At 41.4% G+C, this 20,090-nt stretch overlaps 1 protein-coding gene across 1 annotated transcript in view; it reads right to left on the bottom strand.

Annotated features, from left to right (window-relative positions):
• The window catches only part of peli1b (pellino E3 ubiquitin protein ligase 1b), a 37,052-nt gene that overhangs the window by 12,037 nt on the left and 4,925 nt on the right, over positions 1 to 20,090 (bottom strand). Inside the window, exon 2 of the mRNA XM_089012220.1 lies at positions 10,440 to 10,748. Within this exon, the coding sequence (XP_088868346.1) occupies positions 10,440 to 10,519 (80 nt within the window). The 5' untranslated portion in view covers positions 10,520 to 10,748. The remainder of the gene's footprint in view (positions 1 to 10,439; positions 10,749 to 20,090) is intronic.

The following is a 20,090-nucleotide window of genomic DNA, read 5'->3' as shown; positions in this document are numbered from 1 at the left end:
GAAGAAGGGGGAGGACGCCATTTGTTCAACCCCTGTGGGGCGGGTGGGCCCCCCTGGGTGGGCCCCCCAGGTGATGACTCCAAATGTCTGTTGGGCAGACCAGCAGAATGGAGCGTTTATGACCCCTACTGGAGGAATACGAGGATTACAACCTGAGATGGCAAATCAGATTGCCGCTGATTGTGTCTCTTCGCGTACGAGGAGCAAAGCAAATTGTTCTGGACAATTGTATCCGTTTGAAGAGTTGAATGGAATTGAAATGAATAATGGAAGCGACTGTGACGCTTTGCCACTCATTCAGGTAGCAAATCCTAATTCTTCAAGCATACATGATCAAACTATCTTGGTTTATCGGCCATGGGGCGACAGTGATGTCGCAGAGGCGTGTAAAGGACTAGGTGATGTTGTTGAAAATGCAGAAAGTTGGACTGAGAATTTTGAGGAATTATGTGCTTCTTATCAGTTGAATGGACAAGAAACACTTAAGGTTTTCAGGAGATGCTTGGGACACCATTGGAATCGGGTGAAAGGTGACTTCACTGGGAAAACATCGATGGGAACAAATATGACGTACGAGGAAGCGTCAACCCAACGAAGATTGGTTTGTGAAAACATCCGAACATTATGGAAGAAAACACCAAACTTTGGCTTGATTCAGAATTGTAGACAGTTACGTGGGGAAGATATTAACATTTTTCGGGGACGCTTGGAAAATGTTTTTCGAAACCACTGCTGTATTCCTGAATCTGCTGATGAGAATTCTATATATGTCAACCAATTCAAGCAAACATTTTTGCAGAATTTGACGCCGGAAATTGGAGATTTCATTCGCAAACATTATGTCCAACACCGGACTGGAAGGTTGGTTGATCTCATGGAATGGGCAATACACGCCCAAGAAGTGGTGAGAAAAAAGTGGGGAAATGGTGCAGATTCGCCGATGGAACATGTGATGGCATCTACCATGGGTAACATAATGGAGAACGTGTTATACCAGGATCGGATGAAGAGACGGATGCCGCACAATGATCGATGCTACAGTTGTGGCAGTGTAGGGCATATGGCTCGCCACTGCAAAAAGAAACCTATACCGAAAAGGAAACATGGGAAATCTTACAGACCTCCACCATATAATACGCGATATGGTGAAGGACATAAAACAAAACATTCAGATTGACGCGAGGAACCCCATTTCAACACTGATGACAACAGTCACAACAGTGAGGAATGGGAATCAATAAAACCAGTTGAAATCTTGGATTTGACTAATGTGTTTGCCTTAACCTTACCGGAAAACGAAAAACCTTATTATTGGCTAAAAATCGGGAAAAAGGATGTCAAATTTCTTTGCGATAGTGGTGCATGCAGATCAGTGTTAAGAGACACCATTCCAGGTGTCACTCCGAGTCGACAACAAATTTCTGTGGTATCTGCAGATGGGAAAGTGACATTGTTACCGATTTCCAAACCAATAAAAATTTTAGATGAGGGACTAAGTCCATACAAGGTCACTATGGTCTTGAGTGGAGAGTGTCCTATAAATTTGTTGGGGAGAGACCTGTTACAAAAATTGCAAATAGCTTTAATACCAACAGAAGAAGGGTATAAACCCAAAAAAGTGAATTTTCTGGAGTCCTTCGTAGTTGACGCTATGGGGGACCCAGTAAAGGTCGATTCACTAGAATTATGACTGATGGCCACTTTAGGGGCGGAGGACTTTCCAGACGTCCCTGCCACCCTTTGGTCATCGGGAAAAACTGATGTGGGCTTACTTAAAACAGCGAAACCAGTTGAAGTATTGCCTAAAACGACTTATCGACCAAGACTTAAACAATATCCATTAAAACAGGACGCTATTATTGGCATCACCCCTGTAATACGGGATATGGTGAAAGCTGGTATTTTGATTGAAGACCCAACTTGTGAATGTAATACACCGATATTTCCTGTTAAAAAAGTGGAATCTGGAGTTTGGAGAATGGTGCATGATTTACGACAGGTAAATAAATCCATACAATCACGTGCTCCGTGTGTGCCAGACCCGCACACATTATTGAACAGTTTAAAACCTGACAAAAAATGGTTTACAGTGATTGATTTGAGCAATGCCTTTTTCTCCATTCCGTTACACAAAAATTCACGTCATTGGTTCGGATTTACATTTAATGGGAAAAAATATACATATACAAGATTACCACAAGGGTTTACAGATAGTCCTACAATTTTTTCACAGGAAATGTCTTCGTGTATTGCTGATTTTAAACATCCTGAATCTTCTCAGATTCTTTTGTATGTTGACGACATCTTAATTGCTTCACCGACTGAAGATGAGAACAAGACTGTATCAATAGCTTTGTTCCAATATTTAGCGAATACAGGTAACAAAGCTTCTTTGGATAAATTGCAGTTCTGTCAACAAGAAGTAGTTTTCTTAGGACATCTTTTGTCAAGAAAGGGAAGAGAGTTGACAACTAAGAGAAAACAGACAATTTTGCAGGTTCCTCGACCTAAGACGAAAAAACAGATGATGACGTTTTTGGGACTGTGCAATTATTGCAGAACTTGGATTCCGCATTATGCACAAGTTACCCAACCATTATTGACACTTATATACCAAGACGAAATGGCACTGAAAGACTCTATTCAGTGGACCGAAGAGGGCAGTAAAGCATTTACAGAATTAAAAAATTTGATAGCAAACACTAGCGTCTTAGCTTTACCTGACTATGACAAACCTTTTGTTCAAACAGTTGACTGCAAAGACAAATACATGACTTCAGTCCTGTTACAAAAGCATGGACAAAAGCTGAGACCAGTTGCATTTTATTCTAAAAGAATAATTCAGATCCAGGCGCTTTGTTGGCAAAATGGTTGTGTGAAATGTTGTACAACAACAAAGAGGTCCACAGCACATGTACTGCCGCAGTCCTGTGTTCCCTTTGCAGGAACAGAGAGGCTGCTGGGCTCCCCGAAGGCGCTGATCAAGGTCTGCACCAAAGTCGGAGGGGCCATTCACCGTGCTGATAACCACGCCAACTGCCATCAAAATCGCCGAGAGGTCCACCTGGGTGCATCAAAGCCACTGCAAAATCGTTCACCAACCAGATCCGGAGCAGGTGGAAGAGAGACGGAGCCAAACCACTCAATAGCCATGGGTTTGGTCCACATCATCTTGCTGTATGAATTAGTGGAGGCAATCCAGATGACGCACGTAAAGCCTCCCATTCCATCAGCCTGCCAAACTCCACCATTGCAACCAACGATGACAGAAAAGTGCCCTAGCATGGCACATCCTGTAGCCTGCTTGCCACTACAAGATGCAGGAATCATCTCATTTCCTCTTAACATCCTCAGGAACGAAGCACGACAAACGGGAAGTGATTACCCTCATGGTTCTTGGTACGCTCGTATCAAGTCAGGGAAGACTTGGACCACTGGTTGGGACTCAGTTGTGGTCCATTCTGAGCCCAAAACAAAATGGGTTCAAAATAGCTGTGCCCAAGAAGCAAAACGAATTGTCAGAAAGATAACTCAAGGGAACTGGTTAGGAACTGGAACTGGCACAATGACAGATATCCAACTCGTTATCGTAACCCACAAGGTTGCGGGATGCATGGACTTGAGACTCTGTCCTGATTTTCGTGAACATCACACTGGTTTTCCTGTAACTATATGCATGTTGTCATCTTTGACAACACCAGTCGTGACATCGCCTTTCCAGCGCAAACCACACATCAAACCGACAGCCTGGATGGAAACACCTGACAAAAAAGCCCAAAATTCAGATGTCATGGACGCATTATATCAACCATTTGCAGGAGAAAAACATGACTGGAATCCGTTATTATCAAACACGTGGTATCGTTATGCTACATTAATTGCTAAACAAAATAGGAAAAGTAATTGCTTTGTTTGTTCTTTTATGCCACATTCTGTAACGCAACAAAGAGTGCATTCAAAGGTATTTGGAGATAAAATGGCTCGAGCTGCGTATATGTTAATATCTTCGCATAAACCTGATCAACATTTTCCAGTTCTTCGCAATGCTTCGAGAGGAGAGATTGTTCCAAGTTTGGATACCATTTTGGAAACTGAAAATCAGGTTATGACCGAGAGCGGATTGCGATTACCAGTATGCGTTGCAATGTACGGTACAGGTCAAAATCTAGGTTTTATAGATGAGAATAGATGTTTATACGTGCTACCGTTAAACACCAATGTCACCATTTTACCTGTATCTTCACATCTTTGGTGGTTATGTGGTTGGAAAGTATATTCTTTTATTCCTCCGAAAGCCTACGGTATGTGCGCACCTGTTACTGTGACTGACAATACTTTCATCATTACCAGTCGTCCAGCACACCATCATGTGAAAAGAAGAGTGTCGTTTAAGCCCCACGATTCGATCTGGGGAACTGATGTTCCAGAACAATTCAAACACCATAGCACGGGAAGTAAGGTAATGTTAGCTCTTTTTCCACAAATTGGAGTAGCTAAAAACATGCTACGAATTGAAACAATTGACTACAGGTTTCAAGTGTTTGTAAACGCCAGTTTGGAAGTAGATGAAATGCAAAACACTGAAATTGCAGCAATTAGACAAATGGTGCTGCAAAATAGAATGGTTTTGGACCTTTTGACCGCGCCACAAGGGGGCGTCTGTGCTATGGTGGGTGATACTTGTTGTACGTACATACCCGAAGAAGCGAATTCCATAAACATGACTGATGCTCTGTCTGTTGTCAGGGATCTCAGAGATGCCATGGCCAAAGATCACCGGCCTGATCACCCGTGGATCTTTGACGGGCTCTTTGGGGGCTCTTGGTATAAGACTTTGCTCAGACTGTTTATCCCATTCGCAATTATGATTGTACTTATTTTCTTAGTCATTGGTTGTATTATTCCATGCTTAAGAACAATGCTAATGAATATGATAACTAATTCTCAGGTGAATTACGCAAAGGTTTTGTATCAACAAATGCGTGAAGGGGACCCAGTGTTGTAGCTAGGGATAGTACACCATGGCCAGAGAGTGGTTGCTCCAAAGAACAAAAGCAAAAAAAGAAAACGGAGAGCCGAGAAGGAGTTTTCCTCATTAAAAACCCCCAAAAAATGGAGAGGTTATATATCACAGCAGCAAAATTGTGATAGAGGTTTTTCGCCTTCTCCATGGTAAGTTAAATAATATTAGACGTTGGATAGATGAGATTAGAATGGTTCCCTGTGCAATTAGTATGACGTGCATGCATGAAATCTTTTGGAAATGTATGAACTGATGTTTAAATGTACAACAGGAGGGAATGATAGAGTGTTTATGCACATGAGTAAACATATTACGTTATTTCATGTTTATATTAGTAAACATATGTTTTTTCATGTTTAGCTTAGTATATATTATGAATTGTGCACGTTTAATTTCAGTCTAATTTAGTTAAATAAAACTATCAGTCTTATTAGTTCAATAGCCGTTGGAGGAAAAAAGCAGCGGCTCCAACTTCAATCTAAGACCCGCCCAACACTGAGTTGCTCGTAACCGATTGGACGGGAAAGGTCGACTTGTTCGCAACTGATTGGACAACAGATCGCCACTCTGTACGTTTAAAAACTTGTCAGAGCGGGAGCTCTCTCTCTTGCTTTCTCTTTGTTCTTTGTGCTCTTGTGCTCATGTCTTCGTCCCACTGAGACGAGAAGTGCTTTCTCTGCCTCATTAGAATAAAGTAGATGTTTGTCCACCATCTATTGTACTTGCTGATATTTTTATCAAGTGAACTCCAGACAATGCGCGAACCAGGAAAGAAAACGAAGTTTTAATCGGACACTGCCCCCTCGTGGAAGGGAAAAAATATTGCCAGAGTTCTAACCAGCACTTTATCGGCACCCCTCTGGCAAGTTAACTGCTGGTTTTGCATCATCATGCGCATAGTTATTATATTGCGCTTCGGTGAGCTTTTTATTTATACTGTTTATTTAATATTGATTTTTTTAAACAGTAGTTGCTGGATGAATGACAAATAGTGAAGTGTTTGCAATTTTGCGAAAGAAATGCTCACTGGAAGAAGTTAAGATGCAGACTTTCCCCATAACAAGTCACCCAGTGTGTCCCCTGAGCCACATTTAGGTGTGCCTATATGAAAGTATGCTTTTTTTTACATCAACCTAACAGAAAACCACACAGTCTGGGGTGAAAAAAGCACAGCGAGTGGCGCTTTTGAAGTGTGTGCGCTCAAATGACTGAATCATCCCTTTACATGGCTTCTCCGAGATTTGTTTTGACTTAAAGGACAACCGACAACACTTTTTTGTTTCCTAACTGACATCAGAAAAACGTTTAATAGCATCTAAAATACCCAAAACACAATGTATGGTATTTTTAGTCAAATGCAAAACACCAATAAAAATTACTTAAAGTGTCTAAAAAGTACTTCAATTTGAAACCGGAAGTGGCCAGTTTCAGAAGGTCCCGCCCCCATGTTTGTGGTGTCAGGGCAAGACGTCTTGCCTTGCTCGAGAATCAAAACAATGGCTTCAGATTAGGAGAATATGCTTTCTTGTTACTCATCCAGTTATGAATATGATTCAAATAGTTCTGAAGAAGAAAGAGTACATGTTTGCAATTGATTAAATAATTTATTCCCTGTCATTTTGAGGAATCAGTGGTGGGAAATGTCGCACCCAAAAAAGGCAGAAAATGGTGACAAAGCCATGTAAGGAATTAATCAGCCCGTTTCCACAGGTTGATTAATTCCTTACATGGAGTTTTCTCGCCCGCTTCTGCCTTTTTTTGGTCCTACATGACGTTTTCAGACCAAAGGACAGCAAAATGCATTGACGTGATGGAAGGACTGCTACAATGTGTCCTTTTTTCGGTCAGGGGCGTTCCTTCAGTGATGTAGGGTGAGGACTCGTCACCAACTCAAAAACAAGACTTCTGGAATATTCATCGCGAGTCTTAAAACGTAAAATATAGCTATATGCGGTAGGATCTTTGTAAAATACGCTCAGTAGAAGTCATTTGAAGCCATTTTACAAATTATGGACACAACTTGTCCGGAGACGTCGGTTGTCCTTTAAGTCCACATGCTCAGCTCGAAGTGGGAGAGAAAAAAAAACAAACAAAACAAAAACAAAGTTCACCACACCCTCCTCATCCTTTTCAGCACGCAACATAAGTGCACGCACCTTCACGGCAACAGCGACATAGTACACTTCCTGTACGTCCGCGAAGCTCCTTATCAGATTGGTCGCTCTCTGACATGACAACGCGTGTGTTATTTAACAACACACATGTACGCACTTTGCTGGCTGGCTTGATTTCACAGTCGACTCAAACTTTGTGTGCTCGAAACCGACAGCTTAGCGTGGAAATTTTCCTGAGCAGAAAAAGCAGTCAAAGGCGACTGGCTCTCCTTCTTTAACCTCTCAAAGCTTTTTCACTTTACTTTGCTGTGTTTTTCTTTTTTTTCTTCTTTCGACTGCTTTCTTTTTTGGTTCTGGGCCAGGCCAACCGTTTTCAACAAATCAAAAAGAGTTGTAGCGTTGCATGTAACAAAAAAAAAATCAGAATGAAAGACAGTGGGACCTCAAATGTGACCCAAATAATTTCCGGAAAATATGCAACCATTATCAATTTGTTTTCTTGAGCATTTGCTTATATTATATTTCATATTGTTAATTATGAAAAAATTAATTTAGTTGATTCATTTCATTCACTCTGATAGTGTGATAGCTCTACGCACGCACTATAGTATTTTCATCAGCCTATTTTCGTGCTCCCTTAAGGGGTGTGGCCAAGTAAATGACATCAAGGGCTGCCCAGTTCGTCTTCGTGTGAGCGACGGAATGCCAATGTTGGTCTAAAGCAGATTTTTGAGAGTGTTCTCATTTTGCATTTGTGTGTTTTGACAGTTTTTTTCCTGTGCCTGTCTGTCCCTCTGACACTCATCTTTAATGAAAAAGAAAGTCAAACTTCACCTGGTGACGGCTTATCACATTAAAATATTTCACTCATACACTGTCAGATAATGTGCGAAAATGTGTCCACTCCAGTGCCAGGGTTTTTGTAAGAGGTCTGACCAGCGTTTTATCGGTACTCACTGCAAGAAAAAACCCGAACACATTCAGGAATGGCGATCCACGTCATCATTTTCAATTCCCGAATAAATTTGGGAATGGCAGCGAATGAGTTAAGTTGGGGTACTGAAAGTACAAGTACCACCATTTTTCTCTACAGATAATGTTCAGAGATATTTCCTCAACATTCAACACAGTTGTTTGAGACAATAACCGTTTGCAGGGTGTCCACAGCCGTGCTTTTCTGTAACCCTTCTAATTTCTCCGTCTCCATTGCAACCTATTTATAATGCTCGAATCTCATTTTACCATCCATCCATCCATTTTCCGTACCGCTTATTCCTCATTGGGGTCGCGGGGGGTGCTGCAGCCAATCCCAGCTGTCTTCGGGCACAAGGCGGGGGACACCCTGAATTGGTTGCCAGCCAATCGCAGGGCACACAAGGACACTCTCACACTGACACCTAGGGACAATTTGGAGTCTTCAATCTGCCTGCCATGCATGTTTTTGGGAGGAAACCGGAGGAACCAGAGAAAACCCACGCGGGTCCGGGGAGAACATGCAAACTCCACACAGGGAGGCCGGACCGGGACACAAACCGGCGACCTCTGCACTGTGAAGCCGGTGTGCTAACCACTTGACTACCGGGCCATCTCATTTTACCTTAAGGCCCAAGATCCGTACCTCCTTGTGAGTCACATATTGTATTTATTCACATTGGGCTTCAGTCCATTTCTTTGGACCGTTGTCAATATACTCCTACTGTAAAGTTATGAAATGGTGAGAAAAAAGGTCAACTCCACCCGTCTACTCCTCGCAGCGAGAGTAAAACAAGTACGCACATGAGTTGGAGTTCAAAAGGAGAACCACATTAAGACATCAAGAAGTGACATCTCGACACGCGTGTTTTACTAAGCAAGCATGGCTTCTGATGGCTTGTGATGCGCTCTGTATGCATGACTCCGTATTAGCAGCGTAATTGCATCCAGACTCACATCAGAATACATTTTTCCAGACAGTTGCTATATACCGGCCTTTTAAATGGAGAGCCTAATATGTATGACGTACTGTAGCTATGGTATGTGGGAAAAACCGGTAAACCCGCGTTGGAAAAGTTGAATAATTTACCATAAAACACTTGTAAGACTATTTTGCAGCTTGTTAAAAGTACACACATTGCTCGTGGCGGCACTCCATATGGAGACATTCTTAACCTTTGAACTCATAACCATTGTTTTGATTGTGCTTGCTAGCATGACCCACGGGAAGGTGAGCTCCAACCGCCTACAAAGCTCAGCGCCGTAAACCGGGTGAGTGGCTCTGCCCTGTTACCATGGCGATGAGACAGTGTTTGGGAGTGAGTGAGTTTTTTGACGTGTTTTCGTATGAAAAAAAATAAAAAATGAGGATGCTTCCTGACATGCCGTCGTCCGGGGTGGCTTCTCTTGGAGGATCCTGAAGGACTTGTTCCATCTGTGCTGACTTCCTGTGTGGTGTTGAAACATATGGTTGCTAATGACGACCGGTGTGTTTTTTTTTTTGCCTCTTTGGAACACAACATGTTGCATGGTGACGAATTAACATTTGCCTATACGGGGAGTTCATAATGTGTCCCCGAACCCAAATATTAGTCCATGATCTGAACTGTTCTAGTCATGTAAAAATACTTACTTAACCCAGGGTTGCTTGATCGGGCTTTGTAATAAAAATGATGAAAATCCAAATGTTATTGAATGTTTTGATGTTATTGAATCTTTTATTTCTGGCTCCTAAGAGCGTTTTCCAAGGGCAACCTAATGCAAATTCAATGTAACTTTATAAATATGATGTAGAATCCTGAAATGCATTGGGAATTGAAAGGTTCTGATTTAAAAATAACATAAATAATGAATAGGTGGGTGGGTGGATAAATAAATAAGTAAATAAATAAACAAATAAATAAATAAATAAACAAACAAATAAATAAATGAATGGATTTGTGTTTTCCACAATTACACCACAGTGATATTACACTAAATGATCAGGAAAAGTCCTCACTTTGTAAATGAAAGAAAACACTTTGGACCACATTAATGCGTAACTTAACCTGTGACTGTAAAGTGACCTTGAGAGTTTCGAAAGGCGCTTATAAATGAAATGTATTATTATCACGTGACCTAACCATAACCTGTCCAAAAAAAGGCTGTGCACACCATCTTTGAATAACGCATTCCAACACGTAAAATGAAATGGATTATGATTATAAAATACTGGTCAGCTTGCCTCGGCCACCATTTAAAGTGCCCCTGATTTCGGCCCAAATATTTCTGATGTTCTAGAAGGCTTTCAGAAAACAAATTTAATTGAAGCGGAATCAGGAGCTGCTTACCCGAGCACAATGAGCTCTCCGTACTTGACTGGCACTTTGATGGAAGTCGTGCAGATGTTCTCCTGCTCGGGGGAGTACATCGGGCTCGGCTGATGGATGGACGTCAGGGTGGGCTGCACGGGGGGGGGGGGTGAAAGGAGGGGGCGCCAGGCAGATAGGAGCACGGCGGAAGTGGGACAGGGAGTCGAGGGTGGTTGCTGAGCGAAGTGGAACGCAGGGGTGGGAAATGAGGAAGAGGAGAAGGAAGGGGAAGGGGTCAATCCAGCCTCAACTCCAGCCTTTCATGCTTCACGCGTCCTCTGTCCTCTCCTGTAAGGGAAGCAGGGGATGTTAGAGACAAAAATGATCAGTCCAGCTTGGTTTTGAAACGTGCATCAGAAACGGGATGTGACGCCGATTTTCCGTGACTTTGACACAGTGCAGGTGTTGATGTGGTTTCCTGACTGTTAGTTTTCAGTTGGCCGGAAATTAGAGCAAAGCACAATCACGACAAGTAAAAAAATAAAAAAATAAAAAAAATTAAAAATTAAAAAAACATTTTTTAAACATCAAGTTGAGAAAAAAAACTTGGATGCCATCTTGGAACATTTTTTGATAAATTATTTAATACACTTATAAATATATTTTAAATGCTGCCTTCAGTGTTTCATGTAAATCTTTCAATTGTTTTTTTTAATAATTTAAGGACATCCAAGTTTATTTATTTTTGTACAATTTTTTTATTGCATTAAAAAGATATTTTTTTAAATGAAAATAACTTTGATACATGCTATCTTGAGACACATTATTTTTTAGTAGTTTAAAAATTAATTAATAGTAAAATAAATTAATAAATACACTTAGAAATGTATTTCAAATGCTGCCTTCAGTGTTTCATGTAAATCTTTCAATTTTTAATTTGTTTTCAGGGCATCCATGTTTAAAAAAAAAAAATATTGCATTAAAAAGATCTTTTTTTAATGAAAAAAAAAAGCGCAAAACTCAGATGATTGTAGTGTATAAGAAGCCGCAAAAAATAGTCAAATAATTACAAGAGTGCACAGTGTGTGTGGGCATGCACTTGTGTACGCACGCACCCTTGACCTCGTTGTGACATGCAGCTTGCTGCCTCGTGACACACACACACACACACACACACACACACACACACACACACACACACACACACACACACACACACACACACACACACACGCACGCACACACACACACACACTAAAGAGAAAGGCTAGCGACTTTGCAGGCGAGCAAGATCAGAACGCTAATGACAGCCACAAAAGCCACTTGACACCCACCAAAGCAACACTTGGCCAATATGGAACATATTATGATATATGTTCTGTATATTTTCTGGGCCTTTTTTTAATCCTATTTTTAGTTCTTAAGGAACGGAAACAAATCACAAAAAAATAAAAATTTAACATCACAACCAAACACAAAAACGAGAAATCAACACCTAAAATGTCCCCCATTGAGCAAACTCTGATTGCTTATGATCATACCCCCTCAACTAAATGAATAACATTTAGATAGCATAAAAAAATCTTAGTCATAATTTAATCGTAATGGAGAGTAGATGAGACTTGTGAAGATCTATTTTTAGTAATACAGCACAGCCAAGGAAATACTTATTCCACAGTATCTGCCCCCAAACCAGTAAGGCAACCCCAGCCATACAAAGGTAATAACGTTCTCATTGGAATGTGTTCCAACTTTGAACTTGAACTCGCCACACAAAAAAGGCAACAAAAAAAACAAGGAGTTATTTATGAATGCTGTTCTTCTGAACGTTAATGTTTGGTGAAAGCGCAGCCGATCTGCAACACGTCTCTTATCCTGCCTCATCCCATGAAATGTGAATTTCTGGCCTGTTTTATTGCCCCATCTCCTTTATTCACAAACATGTATTAATATCTCTTTTTCTGCTTATTTATTTTGATGATTATGGACAATAGCTGAGGCGAGACACCTAGAAGTGGCCAATCACAGGCCACATCCACCCAACCATCCATTTTCTAATCCGCTTGTCCAATTCTTCAAGCTTACAATCATACAATCCTATTTGGAGTACCTAATCATCCTTGGATGCATGTCTTTTTGGCATGTTGGAGGAAACGAGCGTACCAGAAGAAAACCCACACCGGTACGAGTAGAACATGCAAAATCCACACAGAGCCAGGAGCGAACTTTACACTTCTGTACGGTAATGCCACCGTGCTAACCATTTGACTACCATAATTTCACAGGGAACATAAAGACAAGCATTCAACTCATTCACTGCCAGACGTTTAAAAATGTGTCCAAAGGTCCCGCCCCCTTGTTGGTGATGTCACTCTAAAACATCTTGCCTTGCTGGAGAATCAAAACAATGGCTTCAGATTGGGAGAATATGCTTTCTTGTTACTCATCCAGTTATGAATATGATTCAAATAGTTCTGAAGAAGAAAGCATACACGTTTGCAATCGATTAAAGAATTTATTCCGTGTCATTTTGAGGCATCAGGGGTGGGAAATGTCGCACCCAAAAAGGCAGAAAATGACGACAAAGCCATTTAAGGAATTAATCAGCCCGTTTCCACAGGCTGATTAATTCCTTACATGGAGCTTTGTCACCCTCTTCTGCCTCTTTTTGGTCCTACACAAAGTTTTCAGACCATAGTACAGCAAAATGCATTGACGTGATGGAAGGACTGCTACAACGTGTCCTTTTTTCAGTCAGGGGCGTTCCTTCAGTGACGTGGGCTGAGGACTCGTCACCAACTCAAAAACAAGACTTCCGGAATATTCAGCGTGAGTCTTAAAACATAAAATATAGCTATATGCGGTGGAATCTTTGTAAAATACGCCCAGTACAAGTCATTTGAAGACATTTTACAAATGATGGACACAACTTGTCCGGAGACGTCGGTTGTCCTTTAAAAATAAAGCTGTGTTGTTTGTAGTTTGTGTTGTTGTGTTGTGTGGTTTCTCCCCCTCGACCCGTCTTTTAAGAAAAGGAGAGGAAATGCTATCAGGCTAAAATCTAAAAAAAATAAAAAATAAAATTGCAAAGCTTAAAAACAATTGACCCTTTTGTTGCAGTTAAGAGATTAACATCTAAGTGTTAAAAAAAAACGTGTCAGTGCTTTCACAGCAAACTGTTCCTCTGCTTTGCTGTTTTGTGACACGTCAACATGATTATGAGATATCAACGGCAAGTCAACGTGACAAACCAGAGGTGGTCTCTGCTCAGATCTTTGCCAAAGGTCATTGGCAGCATTCACCACATCCTCAAACATTCAAACGGCTTTGTGGCTTTTATGATTCCCTTGACAACACCCCCGACTCGATTGACACGTCAGCACGCAGCGCCATGAAACAGCAGCAGGAACCCGCGCACCTGATCTTCCCGTGTTTCATCTTCACGCTTCATGCAACAACAAAAGATGTACATTTACTGCGGGTGAAAAGCCGGCCGCTGCGAAGCTTTTCACATAATACTGAGCAACGCTGATGTCAAGGACTCCCTAAAAAATTAAAAGTAAATAAATGATGCCCGTGAAAGCATTCACACTTCAAGCGTTCTCTGTTTACATTCTACAACAGTTCCCTGAGCCTCTTTTGTGGTAGTAAAAAAAAAAGAATAAATAAAAAAAACGGATAAACACAAGTTAGCATTTTTTTACCGTGAGCACGCTCAGAATTTCATACACTTGTATTTCAAATCATCTTTCCCGAGTGATATAAAAAGCAAATGCTGTTTGTAGACATGTTCCTGCCTCTTCAAAAACAACAAAATTCATCCAGGGGACGCTCAGAGGGACCCTGTAGTAACTACTGGTCGTTAAAAATAAATTAATTAATTAATTAATTAACGAACAGATACGAATACATAAATAAATCAAAACGAGCAATTTTTATCCCCACTCTGAAACAGACTTCATGAGTGTAATCTTTTTTTCCATCCCTCCATGTACAACAAAAGGAGGCCAGTGCCAAACAATGGCTGGATTTATGAGTTGCAAAACCAATGATTTTTGGACCTTAGGGAAACGTCTGAGCTGGGGTATGCACTTTGGAGTCACAAAAAAAATATTTTGTGTACCACTACCGACATGAGAGGAGAGCTGACGTTTGTGAACTTATTGAACATGTACACAGCTCTATTTATGAAGAATCATGTCAGTCACAAAAGGATAAGGGAGGGGGCGTCAGGGAGGTCACCTGTAATGCATAGGTGTCAAATACAAGGCCCGGGGGGCAAATCTGGCCCGCCTGATTTTTTTAATTCGGCCCGCAAAGGCTAATCAAGTGCCATGATGCTTGCTCAGGTCCGAACCAAAATTTAAAATTGTCCCATATAAACCACAATAACAGTCATTATTTTTTTACTTCAAATTGAAAAACTAGTCATTCATCAAGTTATTGTTCGCTCTGTATGTAAAATGTGGAGGGGATGAAACATTCTAATGGCTTCCCTAAATTCATAATGGCCCCCCGAAAGGAAACCGTAACTACAATGTGGCTCGCGGGAAAAATTGAGTTGACGCCCTTGCTGTAATTTATGAATAGCACCGAAGACCGAACACCGAACTTGTGATTTTTGAGTAGCGTAACAGGCGTCAGTGAGCGAAACGAATCCATCAAGGTTTAATGTAATCATGAGTCATCTTTGTTCGGTGGGCTCATTGCGTGCATTTTTTTCTTTTTTTATGTTGACTTTCAAAGAGGCAACAAAGAGCTGCAAAGTGGTACCAGTCAGCTGATCCACTTCATCAACTGTGTGTTAACAACGGCTTCTTTTATCCCAGTCTGGAATTCTGTGCACACTCTTGGCCTGTGTCCCATTCTGGAAAGCTGATTACGTTTTTTTAAAGCCTCAAGGAGCCTTCAAGGAAAAGCGACTAGCCTGGCTGACCAACTCAAGAGCCAGTTTTTTTTTTCTTCAAATGAACAATCTGCTTGCTGATCAGGATATTTATGGTCTGATAATTTAGGCTCGGAGGGGGAAATAAAACAATAATTCTTGTTCTTGTTGTTTCCATCTCGACGTAATAAGGAAGTGTTTCGTTCCACGCGGCGACAGGAGCCAGCGCTTTCAAGAGAAGAGACTGTTTCGCACAAATCATTCATTGTTCAATATCATGCTTTGGAAGGCAAAAAACAACACACAGACACACACACGCACACACACACACACACACACACACACACACACACGCGCGCACACACACACACACACACACACACACACACACACACACACACACACACACACACACACACACACACACATAGAGCTCAGGGGGTGCCTCACTTCTTCCCACAAAGGATGTCAAAATTCTGAACGAAAGGGGAAATATCCCGTTAATGGTTTCCAGACAGAGCGACAATAAAAGCGGTACGAGGAGAGACTTGAGGACAGCAGAAAATGGCCACTGAAGCCACAACAAAAACAGCAGTCAGAGAGATAAAACCACGTTTATCAATACAGGACAGACAAAGCGCAGCCGGGAATGTTAGCTGCAACTCGTGGGAAATAGATAGAGAGCAATGTAGTATGTAACATAAATGTATGTGTTGGGCAGGTCCGGTGAACTTGTGACACTTGGAGGTGAGAAAAAAATCATGGGGAAGACCTTCAACTGGTGGAGAGAAAAGGATGCTGGTGGAAAGCCAACCCAAAGTCAACGCGGCAAAGTCAAAGGTGCAAATTGATGAACACGGGAGAAGAGGTAAGTCCAAATATTTGTGTCCAGGAACATTCGCAGGAAATGCTTTGGTGCCAGATGGGCTAAAGTGAGAGAATGCACACAGGAAGTCCCAATTCCCTGCCCACTCTTAGACCGGACACGCTTCTTTCGAGCTTCCCCATTCCCTTGAGGATCATTCTATATGTATATGTTTGAGCGTGCGTGCGTGTGCGTGCGTGTGCCATGTGTGTGTATTTGAGTGGGCATGTCTATATCTGTGTGTGTATGCATGTGTGTCTATATGTGTGTGTGTGCATGTATGTGTATCTGTATGTTTGTGTGTGTGCGTGTGTATCTGTGTGTGTACGTGTCTGTGTGCGTGTATGTGTATCTATATGTTTGTGTGCATGTGTGTGTACATGCATGTGCATATGTGTGTATTTATGTGTGTGTATTTGTGTGCGTATGTTTGTGTGTGTGAGAGTGTGTGCTTATGTACGTGTATGTACGTGTACGTGTATGTATGTGTTATGTGTAAGTTTTGCGTGTGTGTGTGTATATACACGTGTGTATACGTGTGTATGTGTTCGGTCAATTTACGTTTTCACGTTTTCCCACCGAAAGGGATCCCAGAGAGACACACTGATACAACTCAACTCACTCTCGTTATTTATTGTTGATTGAGTTTTGAAGACATTGGTTCTTTTTTGTTTGGTAGACGAGCAGTGAAGTAGGTCATAAACCTACAAATAGAAACACAGGATATGAATGCAACTCATTCACAATCATTTCAATCACTATTTTGACATCTAGTTTAAATCAACATAAAGGTAGAACGTGGAAATGCAATATGTGGACTCACCGGCGGTGTGTCTCCCTTGGCTAACAAGAGCCACCTGGTTCAGACAGCATTTAACTCCACAGCCACACCCACTCACCGGCTGATCGGATTAACTCTTTCAAGTCTGCACTGCATGTAAAGCCAAGTTTAGCATGTGATTTCCTTTTCACACAACAGTATGTATTTGTGCGTGTGTGTGTCTGTATCTGTGTGTGTATGTTTGTGTGTATATGTATATGTATGTTTTTGTGTGTGTTCGGCCTCCCTGGTCCGGCCTCCCTATGTGGAGTTTGCATGTTCTCCTCGGGCCCACGTGGGTTTTTGCCGGGTCCTCCAGTCTGGAATAGGCTCCAGCACCCCGCGACCCCAATGAGGAATACGCGGTATGGAAAATGGATGGATGAATGGAATTTCCCAAACTTCTTTGGGTTTTGGTTTTCTTGCGGGGGCGCTGATAAAGCGCTGGTCAGACCTCTGGCAATGTTTTTTCCTTCCATGAGGGGGCAGCATTTGCCTTTTGTCCATGTTAGCACTTTGTTACAGCTTCAGTTGTTAAAGCGCTATATAAATCAATATGTATGTACTGTATTGTATTTTGTATAGATGCCCCCATTTCAAGCTCAGATAACTCCAGACTCATATAACTGATGAAAGAAGAGAGCCTAAGATTACTTACGCTGCATTGAATGTTAATGTAGTCCTAAAACTCAATATTCTGTGGGTCCTGCAATTTAAGTGAAAATGACAAAAACCCTGGCATTGGAGTGGACACATTTTTGCACATATCTGGCAGTGAATGAGTAACTTGCTCCATGGAGATATATTACCTTTTCTGGGTGGCAATTCTCCCTGATTTTTTGGGTGCTGTTGTCTGTATTATATGGAACCAGACATTATGAGAGCCGTAACAGTTGAAGGACATCAGGCTGTGTGTCATGTTATCTGACAATGGTGTGAAATCTAACACTACGAAACTCACTTTGACCCCGTTGTGTCGAAAGCGGGAGTCTACATAATTATTTTGAAGCTCCATCACTCTGTGAAAATTTGCCGCAACGGATTCTATATGAAAGACACGATTGGGAAAGAAAGCTGGAGAGGAATATGAGCATTTTATTCAAAAACGCAGCCCGCGTGAATATTTGACTGCAAGATGAGGCGAAATGTCTTTGGATGTGGGCGATTTTGCTCTGTGCGAACGAGACTCAAGAGAGTGAACTTGTGTTTCCGGGGACTTGCCAAGTACCCCACCCCGATGTACTTGACTGACTTTGGAACAAGCGTTGCTACAACAATGCTCGACGGCTCTAAACAGCGAGGCACGAAATATGCAGCGGCGGCGGCAAGGAGGAGGACTTGAGCATTAGAAACAGGGTGTGGAATGTAAACGCGGTTGAAAACACATGTGAACGCAAAGCGAGACCACCGAGCATTGCGCGGCCAAGATCGACCACACCTGTCAGATTGATTTCAGAATCTTGTATTTTTTATGACTCAATTCACTTGAAAAGCACGCAAAATACATTCGGACATCGATTCCCACCACCCCAACAGACGATGACGGCACGATCAACATCACTCATCTCCCACTGTGTCTAAACAAGCAGACGGGAGAACAGAAGTCGGAGGCTTTGGCGCCAAGTTCCCGCTGAGAATGAAATTGACTCATCGACGCGAACTACAAGTTGCCGTGTGCAGGCCCGCGAGACAAAAATGGCAGCTCCAGCAGCCAGGTCCAAGAATACCGATTCAGCCTTGACCTTCCAGAGGACTCTGGAAACAGGACTCTTGAGTCATATTTGTACTGGCTCCTTGTTACTAGGCAGACTTCATAGGACTCAACTATAATTGGTCCAAAAAGATCCTTACTTTTCAGGTCGACGTTCAGCAGCTATTGCTTAAAAGCGTCAGCTGGACAATTGACGGATCTGCTGCATTACACAAGGCGGGATCTGTTATAGTTAAGATAATTACAAATTATGGTCTGAGTAATATAATTTTTTTCTGGAAGCCGCTACCGATTCGGAAAAAATATCTAAATATTTTTAGAATGCAATGAATAAAAGAGCTTTTTTTTTTACAAAAAAAATAGCAATAACAGGCCATTTGAAAATATTAATATTTTATTTATTTTTTGCTGATCTTTTCGAGGCAAGCTTGCATGTCTTCTGTTGTAATGGGTAATGTGTAGAATAAATAAAGTGATTAATTTAAATTTAAAAAAAAAAAAAAAAAAAAACTGTGAATATCGGCTGCCGGAGAATTAATCGATCGATCTTTCTTTTTTTTCCCAAGGCATGGCTTCTATTAGAGCACAGGTGTCAAAGTCAAAGCCAGATCCCGCCAAATAATTTCATTCGGCCCGTGGGAAGAAATCATGTGTGTAAACTGTCATGATCCTTGCTGAGTTCTGTACCGAGTTGTCAACTTGTCATGGACAAGAAATAACATTGAGATTTTAGCGGCCCTCGATGGAAAGACGTAACTCAGAATTGGCCCGCGGCAAAAAATGAGCTTGACATTCCTGTTTTTGAGTAAAGACTACTATTGTGGGACTATGAAAGGCTTTCTGATTCTGATAATATTCCAAATACCCCCAAAAGGGAAAAGAAGAACGTATCTATAAAAGATACTTTGAAAGGAAATGCAATACTTGACAGAAAAATTATATTTCCTCAGTGGGAAAACAAAGACATCAATAAAGGGGCAAGTAACAGTCACCAGGAGGGAACTACAGGGGCTTGAGGTGGGTGACACGCAGAAAAGGAGGTGGTGCAACGTTCCAGTTACAGCCTCATAAATGTTTCAACCGGGCCACACGACAACAAACAGCAACAGGATCCAAAGCAGCGACACAAATACATACTTCGACACACAAACACACTGTATCAAACATATTAACTCATGGCGCTTCCTCATACTATCATATGTGAAGACTAAGAGAAGATTTCCCCCAAAAATCTAGTTTTTTTTCTCTGTTTTTTTAAAGAGAAAGACTAAAATATAAACAATTCTAATGTAGCAAAATCTCCTGCCTCTTTTATTGTATGGTTTAAAGGACACAGGAAAAAAGACAATTTATGTTCTTTTTAATTCTTCGACCAATTAATCAGGATTTTATTCCACCATATATCATCA

This window comes from Hippocampus bargibanti, linkage group LG13, assembly GCF_051943395.1.
Source record: "Hippocampus bargibanti isolate YZ-2025 linkage group LG13, ASM5194339v1, whole genome shotgun sequence".
NCBI lineage: Eukaryota > Metazoa > Chordata > Actinopteri > Syngnathiformes > Syngnathidae > Hippocampus > Hippocampus bargibanti.
This window is presented reverse-complemented; position numbering and strand designations above follow the sequence as displayed.